The 21,787-nt window shown below is 49.2% G+C and overlaps 1 protein-coding gene across 1 annotated transcript in view; it reads right to left on the bottom strand.

Moving 5' to 3' along the window:
* med1 (mediator complex subunit 1) overlaps positions 1–21,446 on the bottom strand; it is a 31,227-nt gene extending 9,781 nt beyond the window's left edge. Inside the window, exons 1-13 of the mRNA XM_007911348.2 lie at positions 21,309–21,446; positions 13,127–13,233; positions 12,397–12,475; positions 11,489–11,543; positions 11,249–11,381; positions 11,026–11,054; positions 10,534–10,605; positions 9,723–9,797; positions 8,495–8,568; positions 6,157–6,246; positions 4,690–4,801; positions 2,551–2,675; positions 82–203 (exon numbers count right to left, since the gene is read on the bottom strand). Coding sequence (XP_007909539.1) covers positions 82–203; positions 2,551–2,675; positions 4,690–4,801; positions 6,157–6,246; positions 8,495–8,568; positions 9,723–9,797; positions 10,534–10,605; positions 11,026–11,054; positions 11,249–11,381; positions 11,489–11,543; positions 12,397–12,475; positions 13,127–13,233; positions 21,309–21,420 — 1,185 coding nt within the window. The 5' untranslated portion in view covers positions 21,421–21,446. The remainder of the gene's footprint in view (positions 1–81; positions 204–2,550; positions 2,676–4,689; positions 4,802–6,156; positions 6,247–8,494; positions 8,569–9,722; positions 9,798–10,533; positions 10,606–11,025; positions 11,055–11,248; positions 11,382–11,488; positions 11,544–12,396; positions 12,476–13,126; positions 13,234–21,308) is intronic.
* Positions 21,447–21,787: the final 341 nt, after the last annotated feature.

Below are 21,787 nucleotides of genomic sequence, written 5' to 3'. Positions count from 1 at the left end.
ATTATGGCAATGATCAACCGGACACAATAAATTTAGGCAAACGGGGAGGATAGCAGCTATTTTATCAACCACGTCACTCACCGCGTAAAAGCGCATGTTGTGCTTCACGGCAGAGGAGTCACCCTCTGTCCCTGAGAGAACGAACTGCGTGATCAGCTGGTACAGGGGAACTGGGCTCGGAGGAGGGTCGATTAGCTGTATTCCTGTGCAAGACAAAAACAGCAAAATAGAAATATGGACAAGCATCACCACCGGGACAGTGAAAATGGCTCATCAGCACAATCAGACACACCCGAACCAGGACACTGTAACACAGATCAAATTCCAACTCCAGATTACTGCTTGTGCTCCACTTCCTCCACTCCAACGGCCACACAGTCCCAATACCTTTATACTCTGCAGTGTCCATGCACTACACCTCCACACCTCACTATTCCTCACTGTGCTTTCCTGAGTCTCCTATAAAGTCTAACTCTTCACCTGCACCTTAGGTCACATCAAAACTCTTTCAACTTCTTGCTCGATCTCCCCTATTCTCATCATCCTCAGTAAGTATAAGTGCTTTGCCAGGGGCGCTGCTTTGTCGGAGGTGCCGTCCCTCAGAATGAGACCACAAAAGAACTCATGGCACTGTTTGAAGAGAAGCGAGCCTTGTCTACAAAATTTTCAATCAATATCCCGTGACGCTCTTTGTGACACTGTGCCAAGCTTCATTTCCGCTAATAGATTGTCAATCTCCAACCTCGCTTTCCTCTCCAAGGTCCAGGAACGAGTCATTGCTTCCCAGCTTCGCTCCTTCCTCTCCTGCCACTCCCTTCATGATCCCCTCCAATCGGGTTTCCGTGCCGCCCACAGCACAGAAGCAGTTCTGGTCAAAGTGACAAATGACATTCTGTCCATCTACGACCAGGGCTCCCTCTACCTCCTTGACCTCTCTGCTGCCTTCAACACCGTTGACCACTCTACCCTCATCCACTATCTCTCCTCTCACCTCAACCTTCACTGTTCTGTCCTTGACTGGTTCAGATCGTACCTCTCACACCTCCTCCACTTCATTTCCACAAACAGTTTCTCCTCTAGCCCCCGCACCTGGATGAGAGCTAACTTTCTTCAGTTGAATGTCAACAAGACCGAGGCCCTTCTGATTGGCTCCCATCAACGCCTCCACACCTCAGGCGCTGACAGCACCGCCATCAATGGATGCACACTCCACCTCGCTGAGCCAGTCCGGAACCTTGGCGTCTTGTTTGATCTTCAACTATCCTTTCTACCCCACATCTGTGCTACGACCTACTCTGCCTTCCCCCACCTCCACAACATCACTCGGCTCCGCCACTCTCTCACACCGCAGGCCGGCGATACCCTCATAACATCAAGGCTTGACTATGCAAACTCTTTGCTTGTCGGCTGCCCCAACTCCTCCCTCCACAGGCTACAGATTATCCAGAACTCTGCAGCCCTCTCCCGCACCAGGCTCCGTGACCCTATCATCCCCATCCTCACCCGACTCCACTGGCTCCCCATCACTTAGAGGATATAGTTCAAGATCCTGGTCTTCACCTTCAAAGCCCTCCATGGCCTTGCTCCTCCCTACCTCTGTGACCGCCTAACCCCCAACCATCCTGCCCGCTCCCTCCACTCGGCGAGCTCTGGATTGCTTCACGTCCCCTGCCTCGCCCACCCCACCATTGGCGGGCGGGCCTTCTGCCACTCTGCCCCTACCCTCTGGAATTCTCTATCTCACAGTCCCTCCCTCTCGCCCCCTCCCTTGCCTCCTTCAAGACCCATCTCAAGACCCTCTTCTTTAACCGTGCTTTCGATCTTCCTGCTTCTCCCCTGCCCTCCACCCTCCCAAATCCTGACCCACAGCTCGGATCTGAAACATTGACTGTCCAGCACCTTGGGACGTCCTCCCGACGTGAAAGGTGCTATACAAATGTAATTTTGTTGTTGTTGAACACTGCAATAAAGTACTAGCAACTGATACTGACTGGCTCTCTTGCAGTACTAACTCCTACCACTGGGGAGCATAAATCTATTGTAGGAAAAACTTGCTCAACACTCAACTTCCTGCTATTGTTTGAAAGTACAATGATCCTAAAGCCGCTGAGAGCACGAACAACAGACCAGCACTCCATTTCTGATCAACATTGGTAGGCTCCTCGTTCAGGACATTTCAGAGGACAACACTACAAAAACACACACTTAACGATGAAACATTTGATGAAAACCAGCTCCTGAATTGTAACACGCCAGAAAGTAGTGTAAACCACATTTATTCAATCCTGTTCATTTACCCAGGGAGCATGAACAAAGCACTTTTAAGTTCAGTTTAACTTGTACTTTCTGACTCGCCTGACAATAATAATCCTTGCATTTGATATAGCGACTTATGTTTTCGAGACGTCTCAAAGCGTTTCACAGAATACATTGTAAAGTGAATCGACCGTGCATTTTGTTGGCGAAAGGCGGCAGCCAATTGCGCACAGTAATGATGCCAAACGTCGCTTGGTTTATAATGAACAATAATCAACGTCCGTCTGAACAAACCTAAGAATTTCTGAATTTTCTGAATGACGGAAGCCGATACGGGAATCGGGCGTGGGAATTTGAGGAAGAAGCTTGCTGGCAGGTCCACACTGTTGGTATTGGTCACGGAAGAGAAGGAAGGCGTGCTGGAGGAGAAAGAGGAGACATTATTGTCATTGGTCACGTTTAGCTATCTGGCCGACAAGAAATCACATCAAAGGAGCTCGAAGGACTTCAGAGCTCTTAAGCTAACAAATGTCAGATTCTGACACCTATGACCAGATTCCATTACCATGCTTCAAAGTATCCAAACCAATAGAGTTCCACGCATGCCATCCACACGTGGGAAATTTCCATATGGAATGCTCACTTTCTCCCCAGATACACAACCCGCAACTAAGGGTATTAGGTTCAGGTTGGGGATAGCCAAGGCTTGGTGACCCTAGAGAATGCATTGGGGTGGCTGCCGGAGTTTAACCAGCTAAAACTACATTGATTGCTTGATGTCTGACAAACTAACAATAATAATAATAATAATCCTTGCATTTGATATAGCGCTTTTCACGTCAGGAGGACGTCCCAAAGCGCTTCACAGAACACACTGTAAAGTGAATTGACTGTATATTTGTGGGCGAACGCGGCAGCCAATTGCGCACAGCAATGTCCCACAAACAGTCGTAGATTGAAAATGACCAATTTATTATTGTTTTTGGTTTTGGAGGGATTATTATTAGAAGCATAGAGACACACAGATTAAGATTGATGCCAGGCTAAAGTACCTCCAGTACAAAACGGGAACCTTGGACACTTTTATAAAAGATTAAATTTTGAGACAAACGTTTTACAGCTGCTGACTCACATTTAAAGAGCTTCTGCTGAGAGCTAGTGGGGCCACCTGGTTTATTACACTATCAGCGCACTGAGGCACAAGCTACTTTGACTGGTGGTGAGTTGCAGGGTTGGGAGCTGGCTGGTTGTTCTCGCTCCCTGCAGGTGAATAGTGTGGAAGCCGGCAGAAGCTGATCACAAGCATTCCCTGCCCCTGCAGCAAATGGCGAATTAGCAATATACCCAAGTATTCCAGCAGTTATCCCAGCGATTCACACTGGAACATGGCTGCTGGGACCGTATGAGGTGGTTCCTCCGGGACTCTCTTGGTGGAGGCTCTGCAAATGGCTTGTGTGAATGGACATCTTAAAAGTTCTCGCTTGCATCAGCTGCTTCAATGAGTCAGCAAAGAGATTTTGGAGGCATAAGACAGACAACTTTCCTGTTATTGAACATTTGCAATGCTATAATTGCAGTGGTATAACATTTGCCCAAGGGCACTGACAGCATCACCCTTCATGGATGCATTCTCCACCTCACGGAGCCAATGCAGAACCTCGGTGTCCTGTTCGACCCTCAACTGTCCTTCACCCCCCACATCGGTGCCATGACTCGCTCCACTTTTCCCCACCTCCGCAACATTGTCCGTCTCTGCCACTGTCTCTCACCACAGGCTGCCAAGACCCTCATCCATGCATTCATTACATCCACGCTTGACTACGCGAACTCCGTTTGTCAGCCTCCCCAACTCCTCCCTCCACAGGCTGCAGATCATCCAGAACTTTGCAGCCCGTGTCCTCTCGCACACCAGGCTCCTATCCCCATCTTCACTGAGCTCCACTGGCTTTCCATCACTCAGAGGATAAAGTTCAAGATCCTGGTCCTCACCTTCAATTCCCTCCGTGGCCTTGCTCCTCCCAACCTCCTTGACCTCCTAACCCCCTACCAACTTGTCTGTGCCCTCTGCTCAGCGGGCACCGGCCTGCTTCACGTCCGCCGCCTTGCTTGCCCCACCATTGATGGCCGAGCCTTCAGCCTCTCTGCACCCATTCTCTGGAACTACATCCTACAGTCCCTATGCCTCGCCCCGTTCCTTGCCTCCTTCAAGACCCTTCTCAAGACCCTCCCCTTCAGCCGTGCCTTCGGTCACCTTCTTACCCCTACCTTCCCCGCCCTCCACCCCTCCTGATCCCAACCACCAGCTTGGGAGCAGATCACTGACTGTCCAGCGCATTGGGACGTCCTCCTGACCAAAAGGAGTTATGCAAATGTAATTTGTTGTTATAACCTGAGCAACAGTCCCATTGACTGACTGGAAGCAAGTTTCCTCACCCTTTGTTGTCTGTGGGATGGGATCCTGTGATCAGGGGCGCGATTGGCAGCTTGTACATCCCCGAGAGGCCTTCAATCGTTACAAACACATTCATGCCCAGCGCTCGAGGAACTGCACAGCAAGAAACAACAGGAATCAACAGCTTCACACCCGCAGCAAAACAAACATCAGAACAATCAGTCTCCTTCCTCTCTTTACCTGTACTCCCAGGTCATAACCACTTGACATTTGCATTATACAAACTGGTGCACCTGACAAATGCATTGCACAGGCCTGCATCACGATCCCTGCACATTAGTGGCGGGCTTTCAGCCATTCTACTCCCGCTGTCTGGAACTCCACCTTGGTAGTCCCTCTGATTCGCTCCCTTTCACCTTGGTCAAGGTTCGTCTCAAGACCTACCTGACTGACTTTGCTTCATCTTTCCCCTCCCCACCTCTCTCGGCTCCCACCTCCAGCTCGGATTTCCAGCCAGCACTTGTGAAGCACTTTGGGACGTCCTCCCGTTGTGAAAGGCACTTTATAAATGTAAGGCTGTAAATCACTTGAACCTGTGTGTAACCAGGTGTCAGGTTCGATCCCCGGCTGTCTTTCCTATCCCACATTTGGTCCCTGACCAGGACAGCTTTCCTTAACCTCCGCCACATTGCCGGCCTCTGACTGTACCTTACATCCAACCCACACCCTGGGCAAGGTTTTGCCACCTCCCATCTCGACTATAACTCCCACCTTGACTATAACGCCCTCCTCGCCAGCCTTCCCAGCTGCACTAACTCAAAACTCCGCCACCCGGATACTCACCTGCTCTAAACTCTGTACCCCTATCACACCAGACCTCGCCAGGCTCCACTGGCTCCCTATTACAAAACGGATCGCCTTTAAGATCCTCTCACCCGTCTACAAATCCCTCCAGGCCTAGCAGCTCCCTATCTCTCTGACCTGCTTACTCCTCAACCCATTGCCTCCTATCGGCAGACTCGGGCCTCCTGCTTGCCCCTCAATCCCTCTGCCTTGCCTCTGCCTTCCCCATTTTCAGATCTCGCTGAAGACCTTCCTCAATCGACCGTGCTTGACGATCACCTCCTCTCCCCACCTCCCCCACCACCCCCGGAGTCAGGTTGCCTGCATTAAGGACACTATATAAATGTAATTTATTGTTGTTGAGAGGTTGCAATCTATGATTTATAATTTGCAGCTAAACCAGGAGATTTTACAGCCTAACCTTCAATTGGATCCACTGAATTTATCACCTAATCCCTTGAAACCCATTCTCAAATATTTCTATTTTAACTGCGAAGACTGCCAAGGAAACAGCTGGCTCTCTAGATTGTCAACTCACGCACTCAATCGCCTCAATAGAGGTGGGATGAGACGGAGGAGGGAAGGGAGTTCCGGAGATTAGTGACATAGCAGCTGATGGCCCAGCCACCAGAGATGGTGTGAAGTGAGTGAATAACCACCATTACCATGGCTTTCATTCAAGTTTATAGGGGATCCTCTTCCTTCTTCAAACAGGTCGTACGGAGACACATAATATTTCAAGTTCATCAGGTGACCTGTAACGTTAAACACAAGGATATTTACTCTTGAGTCCTGTCAGGAATGAAGGTTCACATTTAACGAGGTGATCGTGCGCCCAAGATCATCCTGAAGGTGCCCCAAGGTAACTTCACCATCCATGGATCCAATCACCGAATCACCCTCTCTCAATCTCCCTCCCCTATTTCTTTCTCTCCCCCTCTCCCTCACATTCACTCCCTCCCACCTCACAATCTCTCTCTGCCTCTCATACTCTCCCCCCTCACACCCTCTGCTCTCCCTCACTCAATCACTCTCTCTCACTCCCCCTTTCTTACCTCTCACACATACACTCTCTCCTCTCTCCCTTCCCTCTCTCTCTTTTGCCCCCTCTTTTTCCCCCCCCTCCTCTATCTCCCCTCTTCCCCTGGGAGGACATTCACCACAGAGGTAGGGAAAGGAGGTTGAAAATGGTTGCCGGATGCATAAAATCACCTGTCGGGCCCCTGGTGGATAGTGTGCTGCCTGTTGGACCACATTGGTCTAGGCTGACACTCAGGGAACTATGGGGGGTGAGGGGGGGAAACGCAGGGGAGGTGGGTTGCATTGTCAGAGCTGCCATCTTTTGAGCGAGATGCTTAACCAAGTCACACTTGAAAAACACAAAATTACATTTGTAAAGCGTCTTTCACGTCGGGAGGATATCCCAAGCCGCTGGACAGTCCGGATCGGGGAGAGTGGTGGCCAGAGGGGGAAGGAGGGTGATCGAAGGCACCGTCGAAGAGCAGGGTCTTGAGATGGGTCTTGAAGGAGGCAACAGAAAAGGGTGAGGCGAAGGGACTGCGTGATGGAGTTCCAGAGGGTGGGGGGCAGAGTGGCTGAAGACTTACCCGCCAATAGTGGGGCGGGCAAGTTGGGGGACGTGAAGCAAGCTGCTGCCCACTGAACACTGGGAGTGGGCAAATTGATAGGGGGTGAGGAGGTCGCAGAGGTAGAGCGGAGCAAGGCTATGGAGGGCTTTGAAGGTGAGGACCAGGATCTTGAACTGGGGAGGATGGGGATGATAGGGTCACGGAACCTGGTGCGGGAGAAGACATGGGCTGCAGAGTTCTGGATGAGCTGCGGTCTATGAAGGGAGGAATTGAGGAGGCCGACAAACAGGGAGTTTGCACAGTCAAGCATGGGTGTTATGAATGCATGTGTGAGGGTCTCGTGGACCTGTGGTGTGAGACAGTGGCAGAGCCAGGCTATGTTGTAGAGATGGGGGAAGGCAGAGCGAACCAAGGCACATATGTGGGGTAGAAAGGATAGTTGAGGGTCAAACAAGACCCCAAGTTTCCGGACTGGCTCAGTGAGGTGGAGTGAGCAACCATGGATGGTGATGCTGTCAGTGCCTGAGGTGTGGAGGCGTTGACGGGAGCCAATCAGGAGAGCACCGGTCTTGTTGACGCTCAACTGAAGAAAGTTAGCTCTCATCCAGGGCCTGATGTCTGACAGATATTCTGTCAGGACAGTGGTAGTCCTAGAGTCAAGGATGGAGGCAGAGGGGTACAGTTGGGTGTCATCCACATACATGTGGAGGTTGACCCCATGTCTGCGGATTATGTCACCAAGAGGGAGCATATAGATATTGAAGAGGAGGGGACCGAGGACAGAGCCCTGAGAAACACTGCACGAGACGGTGCGGGGACTAGAGGAGAAACCGTTTGAGGAGATGAAGTGGAGATGGTGTGAGAGGTACGATGTGAAGCAGTCAATAACAGAACCATGAAGGTTGAGGTGAGAGGAGAGGAGGTGAAGGAGGATGGAGTGGTAAACAGTATTGAAGGCAGCAGAGAGGTCAAGGAGGACGAGGAGGTAGAGGGAGCCCTGGTCGCAGATGGACCGAATGTCATTTGTCACTTTGACCAGGGCTGTTTCTGTGCTGTGGGCGGCACGGAAACACAATTGGAGGGGTTCGTGAAGTTAGTGGCGGGAGAGGAAGGAGTGAAGCTGGGAAGCAACGACGCTCTCCAGGACTTTGGAAAAAACAGAACGATGGGAGCTATCCTAGCCAACAATCTTCCCAGATGACTTGACCATTCATCGCATTGTTTTCCGTGACTTTGCCCACACAAATGAACTGTCTCGATTGCTACAATAGACAGTTACTAAGCTCGAAGGTAATCACCGGTTTGACGCCTTCATAGACATTTCAATATAATACGGTTCCATTAAAAAGTGCAATTTTTTTTTTCCGAATGCTAAACCGTAATCGGCACAAGTTGAATACTGTAAGGTACATACCACCACTCCTCGAGGTCAGATAGCCAACGCTCCCCTGTAGAACCATATCAAGGTTACTTGCATTTGATGCTAATCTGCAACAAATAAAGTGAAAGCCCGATGACCATGAATACAGACAGTATTCCTACAACTAATGAAGCCGAGCATGCTTGCTCCCATACAGAGGCCTGGCAGCAACAGGAGACATGTGCAAACTATCGTGATTATGAGATGAAATTCGGACAACAGTTCATAAGAATCATAATAATAATCGTTGCATTTGATATAGCACCCTACCACGTCGTTGAGATATCTCAAAGCAATTCACAGAATATATTGCAATGTGGATTGAATGTGTATTTTGTGGACGAAACGCAACAATCACAAAGCAGTGTCCCCACAAACAGTCGTGAACACATTTTTTTTTGCTCCTACTTACTCCTAGGTAAACAGAGGTGTGTGGAGTAACGAAACTTGCCTCAGGTTTCAACCTGCCGGGAATCGAACCCAGGTCCTTTCGCTTCAAGGTGAGCACTCTAACCACTGAGCTACAAGACTCCTGGTTTGGCCAAGAGTGAGACTTCTCGCAAAATGACACCAGTAGCATCAGAGCAATAAGGTGGTCGGGTTGGAGTGGAAGCAGTCAGTCCTGCATAGGTGTCAGTGGAACTAATGGATTACTTCAGTGCTCTGAGTCAGTAAGAAGGTCACTTCCTGCGAACAACCAAGTAAATCTGCAGCAAATTGGAGTGTGGGAGAGAGCGGGGTTAATCCAATCACTGTGCTGCAGTGTCAAGCCTGGGGAGCGGGGTGGGGGGAAAGCTCTGCAAATAGTGGCGGTCACACCCACCCACCCACATGATTTTGTCTGGCCTTCAAGTGAAATCAAACGCATCTCATCAGGCGTTGACTTAGACCAGTGTTGAATCGTTAAAATGTTAATCCTCGAGCAGGCTAATCTCACTGTGAGTTGGCAGAACTGAACCAGGGACAATTTCTGTTTAAAAAAAGTTCACACGATCCACCGCTGTTCGTGGGACGCTGTTGTGCGTAATTGCCTGCCGGGTTTCATTCACAAAATATACAATCAATTCACTTTACAACAACAACAAAATTACATTTATAGAGTGCCTTTCACATCGGGAGGATGTCCCAGTATATTTACAATATATTCTGTGAAGCGCTTTGAGACGTCTCGAAGACTTGATAAGGCTCTGTTTCAAATGCAAGGATTATGATTATTATTTACCTGAACATGTGAGCCATCTTCGCCAGGTCAAGCTCCAGGGATTGCAGCGCCAGGTACATCTTAGTTTTTAGTTTACTGTAGCGGACGGAGAGAGAGGAAGATAATGAGAAGAGAAAATTGAAAACAAACAATATTTACAGTCTGCACCTTATTTTTCCTTTCTTGTTCCATCTAAAAGTATAAGAAAAATTGCATTTAAAAAGAACGCCAGAAATTGTACACCTCAGTGCTAAGGCTAAGCATTGCTAACAATGTCTAGATGTCTGGAACGTCCTGTTCTAGGGAACAGGAAACCGGATACGAGGTATATTTTAATAATGTGATCTTAGTATCGATGTAAATTTTAAGGATATTAATTGTCAACATTTAGATAGTATTAACATTAAAATATTAATAATACCTTCATATTAAGACAACTTAGTATTAAGTGGTGCATCCATGATCCATTGAGTTTCTAAGCAGCTTAATGTAGAAACTCAAGCAATCAAAACTTAAAACAAATCCTGTCAGAAAATCACATTAAATGAAGCCAACCCACATGTTGACTATATGTGGGTGCCACACAAAGCCATTGGATTAGATTTCTGTACAACTAAAGCCTGTGGTCTATACCGTGAGCCTATTCATTAATCCTGCACACAGTGAAACGTAGCTCTTATGAACTTATTTAAAAACATACTTTGATGAACAAAATCCAGCCTGCATTAACACAAGTTACTCAATGCTCCCAGACCTTATCCTACGTGTATAAATGCTGTAGCTGTGGGATTTTGCTCTTCTCGCACGCAGTGAAATTGTTAGCGATACTCACTCATCTCCAGGGACTTTGTACAGGTTGACAAGACCTTTCAGGTGTTTCGAGAACTCCACAAAATTCTTCTCTCTGCAAGAGTCAAGCAGTCACGCTTTCATTAGGAGGAATGAGCCACTTTAAAGGCAAGACAGCGTGAGAGAAATCACAGGCAAAACATTCTCAAAAGAATTTTGCATTTTACTGCTTCAAATTCTCAGCAGCAATTCCTCCCGGCAGGACACTGATGCTTGGCATGTTACGGAGCAGCTGCATGCTAGGTTTAATTCCCACCTCTGCTGAGAGCATGGCCTGAGCAGAAGTTGTGGGATTTCCTACAAAGCGGGAGACAAATCAGACAAGTAGTCTTCTCTAGGTCTCTCTGAGGGTCTCTCGCCGATCCCCACTCCCCTACCCCCACCCCCCATAGCACACTAAATTGTCATTGATAGTGGCTTAATTTGATGACCTGAAACCAGACACTACCCGAAAGCTGTTATATAAAATGCTCACCTCAAATACTGCACCAGCTCCTGACAACTCTGGAGGAACACAAACATGGTATAAAATAATGATTTAGAAAAGTCCTGCAAATTGCATATAATGACACTTGGAATATTTTTAAGCAATTTCAACTGAAAAGGAAAATATTAAGCACTAATTAAATATTGCAACGGTTGCGTGTACAGGACTCACAGAGGGAGAAAGCATAGGGTTAGCGACAGATAAAACATACCACAGGATTCTCTCCATGGTGCGCCACCTTGACATCGCACACCAGCCCTGCAGGGTCCAGCTGTACTTCTACATAGAACATGTCTGATGAAATGTAACACTCGGTACCAGAAGGGCTCAAATGGGAACGGAGACTGAAAGCCAAATAATAGGGATGTTAGGATTCAGCATTAAAGGGGAAAGATAAAAGGTGAGTAGTCCAGTGAGCCATTCGGTCACTTGGATGGGAAATATCACGTACCAGTTCTGTCTGGCAATCGACTCCAGGCGATCTGTCATCGCGGGAAGAGACATGACTGAAGGAAACAAAAGGAAATATTTAGCACTGAGCAAGGATTTGTGTGCTGAACTCAGTCACACACACAGTGCAAACACTGAGCACCTGAGAGTAGCCTGCATCTGTTTCCATTCGTACAAAGACAATAACATATTAAAGTGATCCCACACGACTACAAGAGATGGCTGAAGTTTTCAGAATACTAAACAATATTAAGAATAATATTTATTATTATAATAAATAAAGGCTGTGCCTTCAGCCACTATGCCCTGAGGCTCTGGAACTCCCTTCCTCACTCCCTTTGTGTCGCTCCCTCCCTTCCTATTTTCAGGTCTCTGCTGAAGACCTTTCTTTTCGACCGCGCCTTTGGTCACCTTTCTCCCCCTCCCCTTGGCTCGGTCCCGGGATCTGTTGCTGTGAAGCGCTCTGAGAGCCGTCCGGCGTGGAGGGCACTACATAAATCCAAGTTATTGTTGTTAATAATCAATAATATTCTTACATTTGATACAACACCTTCCACCTCGGGAGGACGTCCCAAAGGACAGGGGAGTGGCATTACGAGTTAGAAGGTGATAAATACAACTAGTGCAAAGAAATCTAAGTAGTTTTAATAGGAAACTAAATGGTACTCGGTTGCATGTACGACTTAGGTGATTGTATGATTTATAGAGTTAAGACTTATGCGAGTTTTACTGCATACATTTCCTGAATCCTCACTGAATATGAATTACCACAGTTCTGTGGGCACACATACACCCCCCTGTGGATGCACACACAGAGCCACAGACAGAAACACATACAGTTCCCTAAGCGTATGCAAACACACACACACACAGGATTGAGTTGAGTCCAGTCACCCAATCCTCACTGACCTTTCAGAGCTTTCTGCAGGATCTCTAGGCAGGCAATAAGGTGCTGATGGCCTCCAGTGTTCATTATACCTCGTTTTTCCTTTAAAAAGATAAAAAAAACATAAATGGCATTAGTCCCACACCCGGGAAAACAAGCTGCAGTACAACTGACACATTGGCCAACATAAACCTCCATTTGCTCACCACAATGACAAGTCATTTTGAATTGGAGCCTAAATATCCTGAAGTACTGGCTCATAACTGCAGTGGTGCTGGGTGTGAGAGCAATCCCAATTCTCTGTGGACTCACAGGTGAACAGTGGCCATTTGGAGGAAGGATCAGGGATCAGGTGGTGCCTTGGAATCTTACCCGAGCACCAGTAAATACCTTTAGATAGAAAAAGAGACTTACAAAGCACATGGCAAAAGTCCCAACTCAAATTCGCTTGAGCAGACTCCACTCAGGTTCTAGTAAATTCACGTTTGCAGCACATAAGAACATAACAGAACAAATCTGCTGACAATTCAACGCCACATGCCCAACGCCCTCAGCAAGAGCTGGTCTGGAACAGAAAGATTATTCGGCCTCCAATGTTAAGAGCTTGAAACATCCCTATGGATGCATTGCAGATGGAGCTTTGTCTGTACTTAGTTGCTAACCCAACACCACGCATCAATACCTGGGTTGCTGCTGTCTTAAGAGTCAGATGACAGAGAAATACCAGAGAAGGCCTGAAATCTAAGACCTTACCATGGCTTGTCGAACAAGCTTGGCAGACTCAGTCCAGGGTCTTGTCTGGCTGTATTTTGTGTGCAACTTCTCTAGCAACGAGTTCATTTTGCTCAACTTCTCGGCTTCTGCAAAAGGAAGAGGAGGGAAAAAAAATAATTTAAACTACCATTGGTTCCTTCATTCTCTTTAAGCCGCAAATATAATAATCCTTGCATTTGATATTACCTTGCCTTATTTTGTCGAGATGTCTCAAAGGGGTTCACAAGAATTACTGTAAAATGTAGTGACTGTGTATTTGTAGACAAACGGGGCAGTAACAATGTAGATTGTTAAACATCTACCATAGGGGTTACAAGATCTGTGGAATCCATTCAAAGAAGCCAGAATGTGCGAGGAAGCTGAATTAATAGAGTTGACATTGTGCAATTGCTCAATCAGCCGGGAGTAAAGGCATCCAGTTCTATCATGCAGGAATTCTGAGAGCTGGTTATCCCTCAGGGTTCACACACATCAAACAAAAAGATCTGAAACCAACTACAGCAAAAGGAAATGAAAACTTTTCAGGTAAACTTGTTTTCAAAACAATTACAAGATCTAATATATAATAATCTTTGCATTTGATTTAGCCCCTTATCTCGCCTTCGAGACGTCTCAAATCGCTTCACAGAATACAAGGACAAAATTATTATTATTTCACAAAATTGGCAGCATCTAAATTAAGCCTCGGACTTTTTTTTAAAATCGCTAAATATTGATGCTCTGGACATGTTCCTACCACAGCACACTATACATCTATAACACTCAACTATAACACTCCAGCATCCGATAAGTGACAGGTGGTATTAGTTGCGCAGAATGTTCCAGCAAACAAATCTTCACATCAGCGATGGTCTAATCCTGATCTTCTTCAGAGGTCAGTTTCAGTACGCAAACCTAATAATAATAATCCTTGCATTTGATATAGCGCTTTCTCAAAGCGCTTCACAGAATAGACGGTAAAGTGAATTGCCCGTATATTTGTGGGCGAAACTAATAATAATCTTTGCATTTAATTTAGTGCCTTTCACATCAGGAAGACATCGCAAAGTGCTTCAGAAGATTTAAAGAAGTGACTGGGTTTCTTGCAGGTGAACATGGAGGACAATCTGAGCAATGGAACGTCCCACAAACAGCCAAGAAGTGAATGACTCTCACATACCCCTCCTTCGGGAGGCCATCCGACTGTTTTCACACTCCTCTCAGTGAACAACTGAACCTGTGGCGTAATCCCACACGCTGTAGTAGGAACACATCCAGTACATCAAGACACAGAGTCAAGCTCCCACTGCTCCCACTTTGTGCTGTACATATTTACAATCATGGAAAATTTACAGCGCAAGAGGAGGCCATTCGGCCGATCAGGTCTTCGTTATTCCAGTTAGCTTTGTGGCAGACTTATGCAAAGATTTGTTTCCTGGCACACTCTGTTCTACTAATACTGGATGTCACCGACCAGCTGCTGTTCCTGGGGTTACTCTGTGCATCTATATTAATAAAACAAGTGTGTGCGTGTGTGGGTGTCAGCCAAGATCTCAATAATTGACGTAGAGATGTGATTTATACCTCAGTGGAAAGGTCTTGCACGTGCGAGTGTCAAGGACATTTTTTTTTCGCGGTTCTCCTATCGTTGATGAGTTATATTTAAAAAATGCTTCAATTAGGAGAAGACAAGTTTATAGGGAGAGCAGGGGAGTGGGATTGAATTGGATAGCTCTTTTCAAAGAGCCGACACAGACATAATGGGCAAAATGGCCTCCTTCTGTGCTGTATAAATCTATGATTCTAATTAAGCCAGTCGGGGAGCGGCGGCAGGACAGCGCGGGGAGGAGCCTGGGCCTACTGACCCAGGTACTTAAACTCGACGCCGGAGCGAGTTCAGCTAGCGAGGGGAGGGGACGGAGCGGGGGAACTGCGACGTCATAGATTAGTTTTCAGGTACGTGCGCCCCCCGCGCACAAAAAAAAAAACCCTGCGCCCCCTCCCCCCCCCCCAGGGCTCACATCAGAGCCCACTATGGTCCTGTTGGGTTCGCTGCCCCAATCTACGGGATAATGCCATCCACCTGACCGCTCGCTCCCGGTCCCCGCGTGCGCACTATGGCTGCCGCTTTGACCCGAGCCCCCTCACCCCCTCCCTCCCCCCCCCTCCTCTCTCCCCCCAAACCCTCCCCCCTCTGCATCTCTCCCGCTCTCTCCTCCTCTCTCTCCGTCCCTCTCGTCTTCTATCCCCACTTGACCCTCCCACAACCTCCCTCTGTTCCAGTCTGGGAATCCTCCGCCGGGCTCACCGCGGCACTCGGCGTTGGCTGTCCAGCAGCAGCCACACCGACTGCCCCATTCCCCACCACACTCGCCACCCACCCCGGACACAGACCCGGGGAGTCAACCTCTCCTCCCTCATCCCCATTCCCCCCACCCCTGCCTCACAACCTGGACCCCCCTCCCCTCCCACACACCCTTCTGTCAACCGCTCCCTCCACATCGGACTGCAAAATGTCCGCTCCCTCTGCAACAAGGCCCTGGTCATCAACGATCTCATCCTTGATGAGAACGTTGATATCATGGCCTTGACAGAAACCTGGCTCACCCCAGGCGACACCTTCCCCCTCACGGAGGCCACGCCACCCGGCTACACCTCCCACCACATCCCCCGCCCCAACCGCCGTGGCGGTGGTGTTGCCCTTATCTCAAGGACACCACTTGCCCTATCCCCCTACTCCTCTGGCTCTTTCCCCTCCTTTGAGCACCTCACCCTCTCCCACCCCTCATTCCTCTCCCTTAAAATCCTCCTCCTCTACCGGCCCCCTAAAACCTCTCCCACCTTCATCTCTGACATTTCAACACTCCTCACATCTCTTTGCCTCTGCTCCGATCGCCTCATCATCCTGGGCGACTTTAACCTACACTTCACCCCCTCCTGCTCCATCTCCACAGACTTCTCTTCCCTGCTCTCCTCACTCAACCTCTCCTTACACATAAACTCCCCCACTCACAGTCACGGCCACCCACTCGATTTGGTGATCACCCGGGGCCTCAGTGTCTCGGATGTCACTATTACCGACAAGGCCATCTCTGACCACTACTTCATCTCCTTCACCACCTCCACCCCCCTCCCCACCTCCACCAGACCCACCACCATCTTCTACCGCCCTTGGAAGAAGTTACCCCCACAATCCCTAACCGATGCCTTGGAGTCCTCTGAACTCCTCTCCCTCTGGCCTTCAACCCTCACCGACCCCTCTTCTCCTCTCTCCCTCCTCCACAATACCCTCTCCTCCACACTCGATACTCTTGCCCCCATCACTTCCCGCACTGTCTCCTACTCCCGCTCCTCCCCCTGGTACACCACCCACCTCCGCTCACTGAAAAGCCAGGTGCGGGCTGCTGAACGCACCTGTGTCAAATCTGGCCTAACGGTCCACCGACAAATCTGGCTGGACCTCCTCAAAATTTACCGCTCCACTCTAGCCTCGGCCAAGTCGTCCTTCTACTCCAGGATAATCCTGGAGGCGAAGAACAACCCCAGGCTACTGTTTTCCACCACAACCCGACTCCTCCGTCCCCCCCGCCACCCCGCGCAGGTCATCTCCTCCAACCTTCACTGCGAGGAGATGCTGGATTTCCTTGAATCCAAGATCAAGGGAATCCGCTCCGCGGTCACTTCCCCTCCAACTTCCACCCACCACCCACCCCTTCCCTCCCACACTCCGACTCCTACCCATCCTCCCCTACACACCTTCGTACCCGTTTCCCCACCCTCTGTCACTGAACTCATCCTATCCCTAAAACCAACCACCTGCTCCCTTGACCCCATCCCCACTCCACTCCTTATCTCCCAGCTCCACTTTCTTGCCCCACATATCACTGACATCATCAACCTGTCCCTCTCCTCTGGCTCTGTCCCCATTCCATTAAAAACTGCCATCATCACGCCCACCCTGAAAAAACCCTCCCTTGATGCGTCGCAGCTATCAAGCTACCGGCCCATCTCCAACCTCCCCTTTCTCTCCAAGGTCTTGGAAAGAGTTGTCGCCTCCCAACTGCGCTCTTTCCTTTCCACCCATTCTCTTTTCGAACCCCTTCAGTCAGGTTTCCGTGCTGCCCATAGCACAGAAACTGCCCTGGTCAAGGTCACCAATGATATCCTGACCATCTGTGACCAGGGCTCCCTCTGTCTCCTCGTCCTCCTCGACCTATCGGCAGCATTCGATACGGTCGACCACGCTATCCTACTCCACCGCTTGTCCTCCCACCTCAACCTTCAAGGCACTGTCCTTGAATGGTTTAGGTCGTACCTTTCTCACCGTCTTCACTTTGTCTCGACGAATGGCTTCTCCTCCACCCCCCGTACTGTCTCATGTGGTGTCCCTCAGGGCTCTGTCCTCGGTCCCCTCCTCTTCACCCTCTATATGCTCCCCCTTGGTGACATCATCCGCAGACATGGGTTAACTTCCACATGTATGCGGATGACACCCAACTCTACCTTTCCTCCTCTACTCTCAACTCCACGACCACCGATGTCCTGACAGCTGCCTGTCCGACATCGAGTCCTGGACGAGAGACAACTTTCTTCAGCTCAACGTGCGAAAAACCGAGGCCCTCCTGATTGGCTCACGTCAGCGCCTCCGCACCTCAGGCGCTGACACCATCAGCATCCAAGGCTGCACTCTCCACCTCTCAAAGCCAGTCAGGAACCTCGGCGTTTTGTTCGACCCTGAGCTGTCCTTTCTCCCTCACATCCGCACCACAACTGGCACCGCCTTCCATCACCTCCGGAACATCGCCAGACTACGGCACTACCTCACCCCTCACGCTGCTGAAACCCTGGTTCACGCCTTTGTCACCTCAAGGCTGGACTATGGGAACTCTCTCCTCGCCGGCCTTCCCGCCACCTCCCTCCACAAGCTGCAGGTCATTCAGAACTCTGCAGCTCGTGTACTGTCCCGCACCAGGCTTCGGGACCACATCACTCCCACCCTCGCTCGCCTCCACTGGCTCCCCATCCCCCAGAGGATTGATTTCAAGATCCTCATCCTCACCTACAAGGCCATTCACGGCCTTGCTCCCTCCTACCTCTCCAACCTACTATCCCCCTACCTACCTGCCCGTACCCTCCGTTCCTCTGGCTCCGGTCTGCTCCACGTCCCCCGCCCCAACCGCCCTACCATCGGTGGTCGGGCCTTCAGCCTCTCAGGCCTCCTCCCTTTCCTCCTTCAAGGCCGGTCTCAAAACCTTTCTCTTTGACCGAGCCTTCAGCTCCCCTCTCGACTCTCTTCCCCCTCCTCGCTCCCTCCCTTCCCTCCCCTCACCCTGACCATTTCCCCCCTCCTCGCTCCCTCCCCTCCCCTGACCATTTCCCCCCTGCTCGGGTCATGACCCAACTGTGCAGCGCCTTGGGACGTCCTCCTGACGTGAAAGGCGCTTTATAAATGGAATCTTGTTGTTGTTGTTGTTGTAAGCCCCCAAATATGAGGTATGCCCTCCAACAAATTAGCGACAGAGGAAATCACACACTGTTCTAGAAATATATCCTGCAACAAAATAGCAAAAGAGAAAAACATGGTAATTGTTTTTGGGGGGAATCTCCTATCGTTATATAATAATTATAATAATCCTTGCATTTGATATAGCGCTTTTCACGTCTTCTCGACGTCTCAAAGCGCTTCACAGAATATACCTGTAAAGTGAATTGACTATATTTGGGGGCAAAACGGGGCAGCCAACTGCGGACAGTAGTGTCCCACAAACAATCGTGGGTTGAGTGACCAAATTATTATTATTATTATTTTTTGAGTGATTGTTATCCCCGGAAAAGCAATTCGCCAATCGACTAACAACTGGGTTTCTACTTGCTGCCAGGTAAACAGAGGTTTGTGGAGTAAGGAAACTTGCCCAACATTTCGCCCTGCTGGGAATAGAACCCAGGTCTCTCGCTTGTGAGGCGAGTGCTCTAACCATTGAGCTACAGGACTATATAAAGTATAAGAATAGTAATGTAAAGTAATAATATAATAACATATAATAATATAATTTAACAAATAGTACTGAAATCTACACTGGAACCTTTGGGTGCGAGCGTAGCCGCAACGAGTAGACCTAACTAGTATATAAATACATTATTGTAATACATTATCGGAGTCCTGTAGCTCAGTGGTTAGAGCACTCGCTTTGCAAGCGAGAGACCTGAGTTCAATTCCAGGCAGAGGGCGAAACCTTGGGCAAGTTTCCTTACTCCACACAGAGCCTAATAATAATCCCTCCAAAACCAAAACAATAATAAATTGGTCATTTTCAATTTACGACTGTTTGTGGGACATTGCTGTGTGCAATTGGCTGCCGCGTTTGCCCACAAATATACAGTCAATTCACTTTACAGTATATTCTGTGAAGCGCTTTGAGACGTCCTCCCGACGTGAAAAGCGCTATATCAAATGCAAGGATTATTATTATTATAATATATTTTTTCCTTGAAATTGATTTTGCGGACTCGTCCAATACATCTGTCAATATTTCTGTTCATAATGTTTTGATACCTCAATTTCCTTTCTTACAAATGTTAATCTTTGCTACACATACACACATTTCTGTGGCTAAAAGGCCTAAACAAGATTTTAACATTTGCAACTTTACTTAGCCTTTCATCCTTCTGGTCCTTCCATAGATTATGATGTAGGACAGTACGGCCCACATGTGGTTTACAGTAACAAGGAATAACGTGAAAACATGTCAAATGGTTTATCACCATCACCTGAACCCCAATCCAGGTTTCCACTGAAATAAACTCGATCAGTTATTTTCAAATCATACAGATTTCTTTTAAGATGAAGTAGCTAATATTCCAAGCTGTGGAAGAATTTCTATTTCAAATTGTGTTGTACAATTCATACTGCAGCAATGTGGAATGCCTTTTCATATGACAGCAAATACTCTGTTGAATATTGTCACCTGCAGAACACAAAGTCACTACACTTCACAGCAAATCCTGTGAAGTGCTATTAGGTATCCTCACAGCATGAAAAATTCCAATCAAACGTAAGGATCATTATCAAATCCTCTCTCTGACATACCACTCACAATCTAATTACAATAGAAATGCTCACTGCCATCTCAGTTCCCGATGCTTCTCATTATTTCCTTCATCTGCAACCTCAGCTCTGCCTGTCCCACGATCTCAGGACTGATGTGTAAATGGACACCGGAAGTGGATACTAGGGCTGTACACAAAGCTCTCAGTGTTGTATGGAATATTTGAATACCACAAAGCATCAACTGCTGCCTGGAGGTCAATACTCAATGCTGAAATGGAATATTGTTTGCAACACAACTGATGTTGGCAACTACAGCGTGTACCAACCTCGGGGGACTCCAGAGAGCAGTTGCAGCCCAGATGGTGAGGTAACATTAACCAGTCCACCAACAGCTTGGGTAATGCAACATGACCTTTTCAGGGTCCTTCAAGACCAAAGGACGATTAAATTGAAAATCTACCGACATTAGTTTGGAACCCTATCCCTTGCCTATAAAAGGGTTGATGACATCCAGGATTCTTAGTTTGCAATAAAGAAGCAATCGGTGCTACCACTTGACGGCACAATTCCGAGACAACAATACTGCGCTTAAATAGTCTTTCCTGCAAAGCGCCTCAAAGCGCTTTTAGAGCAGGAGACAGAGCGCAATGGATGCGGATCCCACAGCAGCAATTGGTCCTGGTCTCCTGCACGTCCCTCGTCCCTCTGCTCCAGCATCGGCGGCTACGCTTCCAACCACTCCGTCCCGCAACTATGGGCTCTCTCCCCCGACCCCACCACCTCGGCCCTTCCTTCCCCATTCTCAGACCTTCACACCTGAAGACCTTCCCCTTCGGTTGTGCTGACGGTCACCTGCCCCCAACCCCCAGCTCGGAGTCAGGCTCCGCCACTGCGGAAGCGCTCGGAGACCCTGCGCCGTGAGGGGCTCTGTGTAAGTGTGAGGCCGTCTGGGAGCGCGGAGGCGATGAGACCGATGTGAATCTATCTCCTCGGTGGCGCTTCAGAGCCTCTCTTACTGGAGGGGGAGGAGGAGGAGGGAATGATGGCAGCTGCAGGTTCAGGCTCCGGCTGAGGCCAATCCCCGTCCCCGCTGACAGCGACCCCCCGCCGCCCCGACCCCGGCCTCGCCCTCACCTGTGGCCTCCTCTCTGCCCCTGTCCGGGGGCAGGAGTTGGGGTCCCTGGGTGTCCGCGGCGCCGCCGCCGCTGTACGAGGCCGAGGTGGCGAGTCCCGGCAGCGCCGCCATCTTACTCTTTCCCTCCGCTCGCACAGCCCCCGGCGCCGTCCGAGGACGTCACTTCCGGCGCCCGGCTATGCACGTCACTCCGAGACCACAGCGCCCCCTGTGGCCCCAGGCGGTCACTTCGCTCACAGTGCTCTCTGTGGCCCCAGGACGTCACTGCAGTCACAGCGCCCCCTGTGGCCCCAGGCGGTCACTGCAGTCACGGCGCCCCCTGTGGCCCCAGGCGGTCACTGCAGTCACAGCGCCCCCTGTGGCCCCAGGCGGTCACTGCAGTCACAGCGCCCCCTGTGGTGAAATAATAAACAACAACAACAACAAGATTACAATAAAGAACAATAACAACAGCAGTGCAGTTACACAGCGCTCCTCC

The sequence above is a fragment of the Callorhinchus milii genome, unplaced genomic scaffold, assembly GCF_018977255.1.
Source record: "Callorhinchus milii isolate IMCB2004 unplaced genomic scaffold, IMCB_Cmil_1.0 Scaffold23, whole genome shotgun sequence".
Taxonomy (NCBI): domain Eukaryota; kingdom Metazoa; phylum Chordata; class Chondrichthyes; order Chimaeriformes; family Callorhinchidae; genus Callorhinchus; species Callorhinchus milii.
The sequence above is the reverse complement of the archived record's forward strand: the minus strand, read 5'-3'. Positions and strand labels throughout refer to the sequence as shown.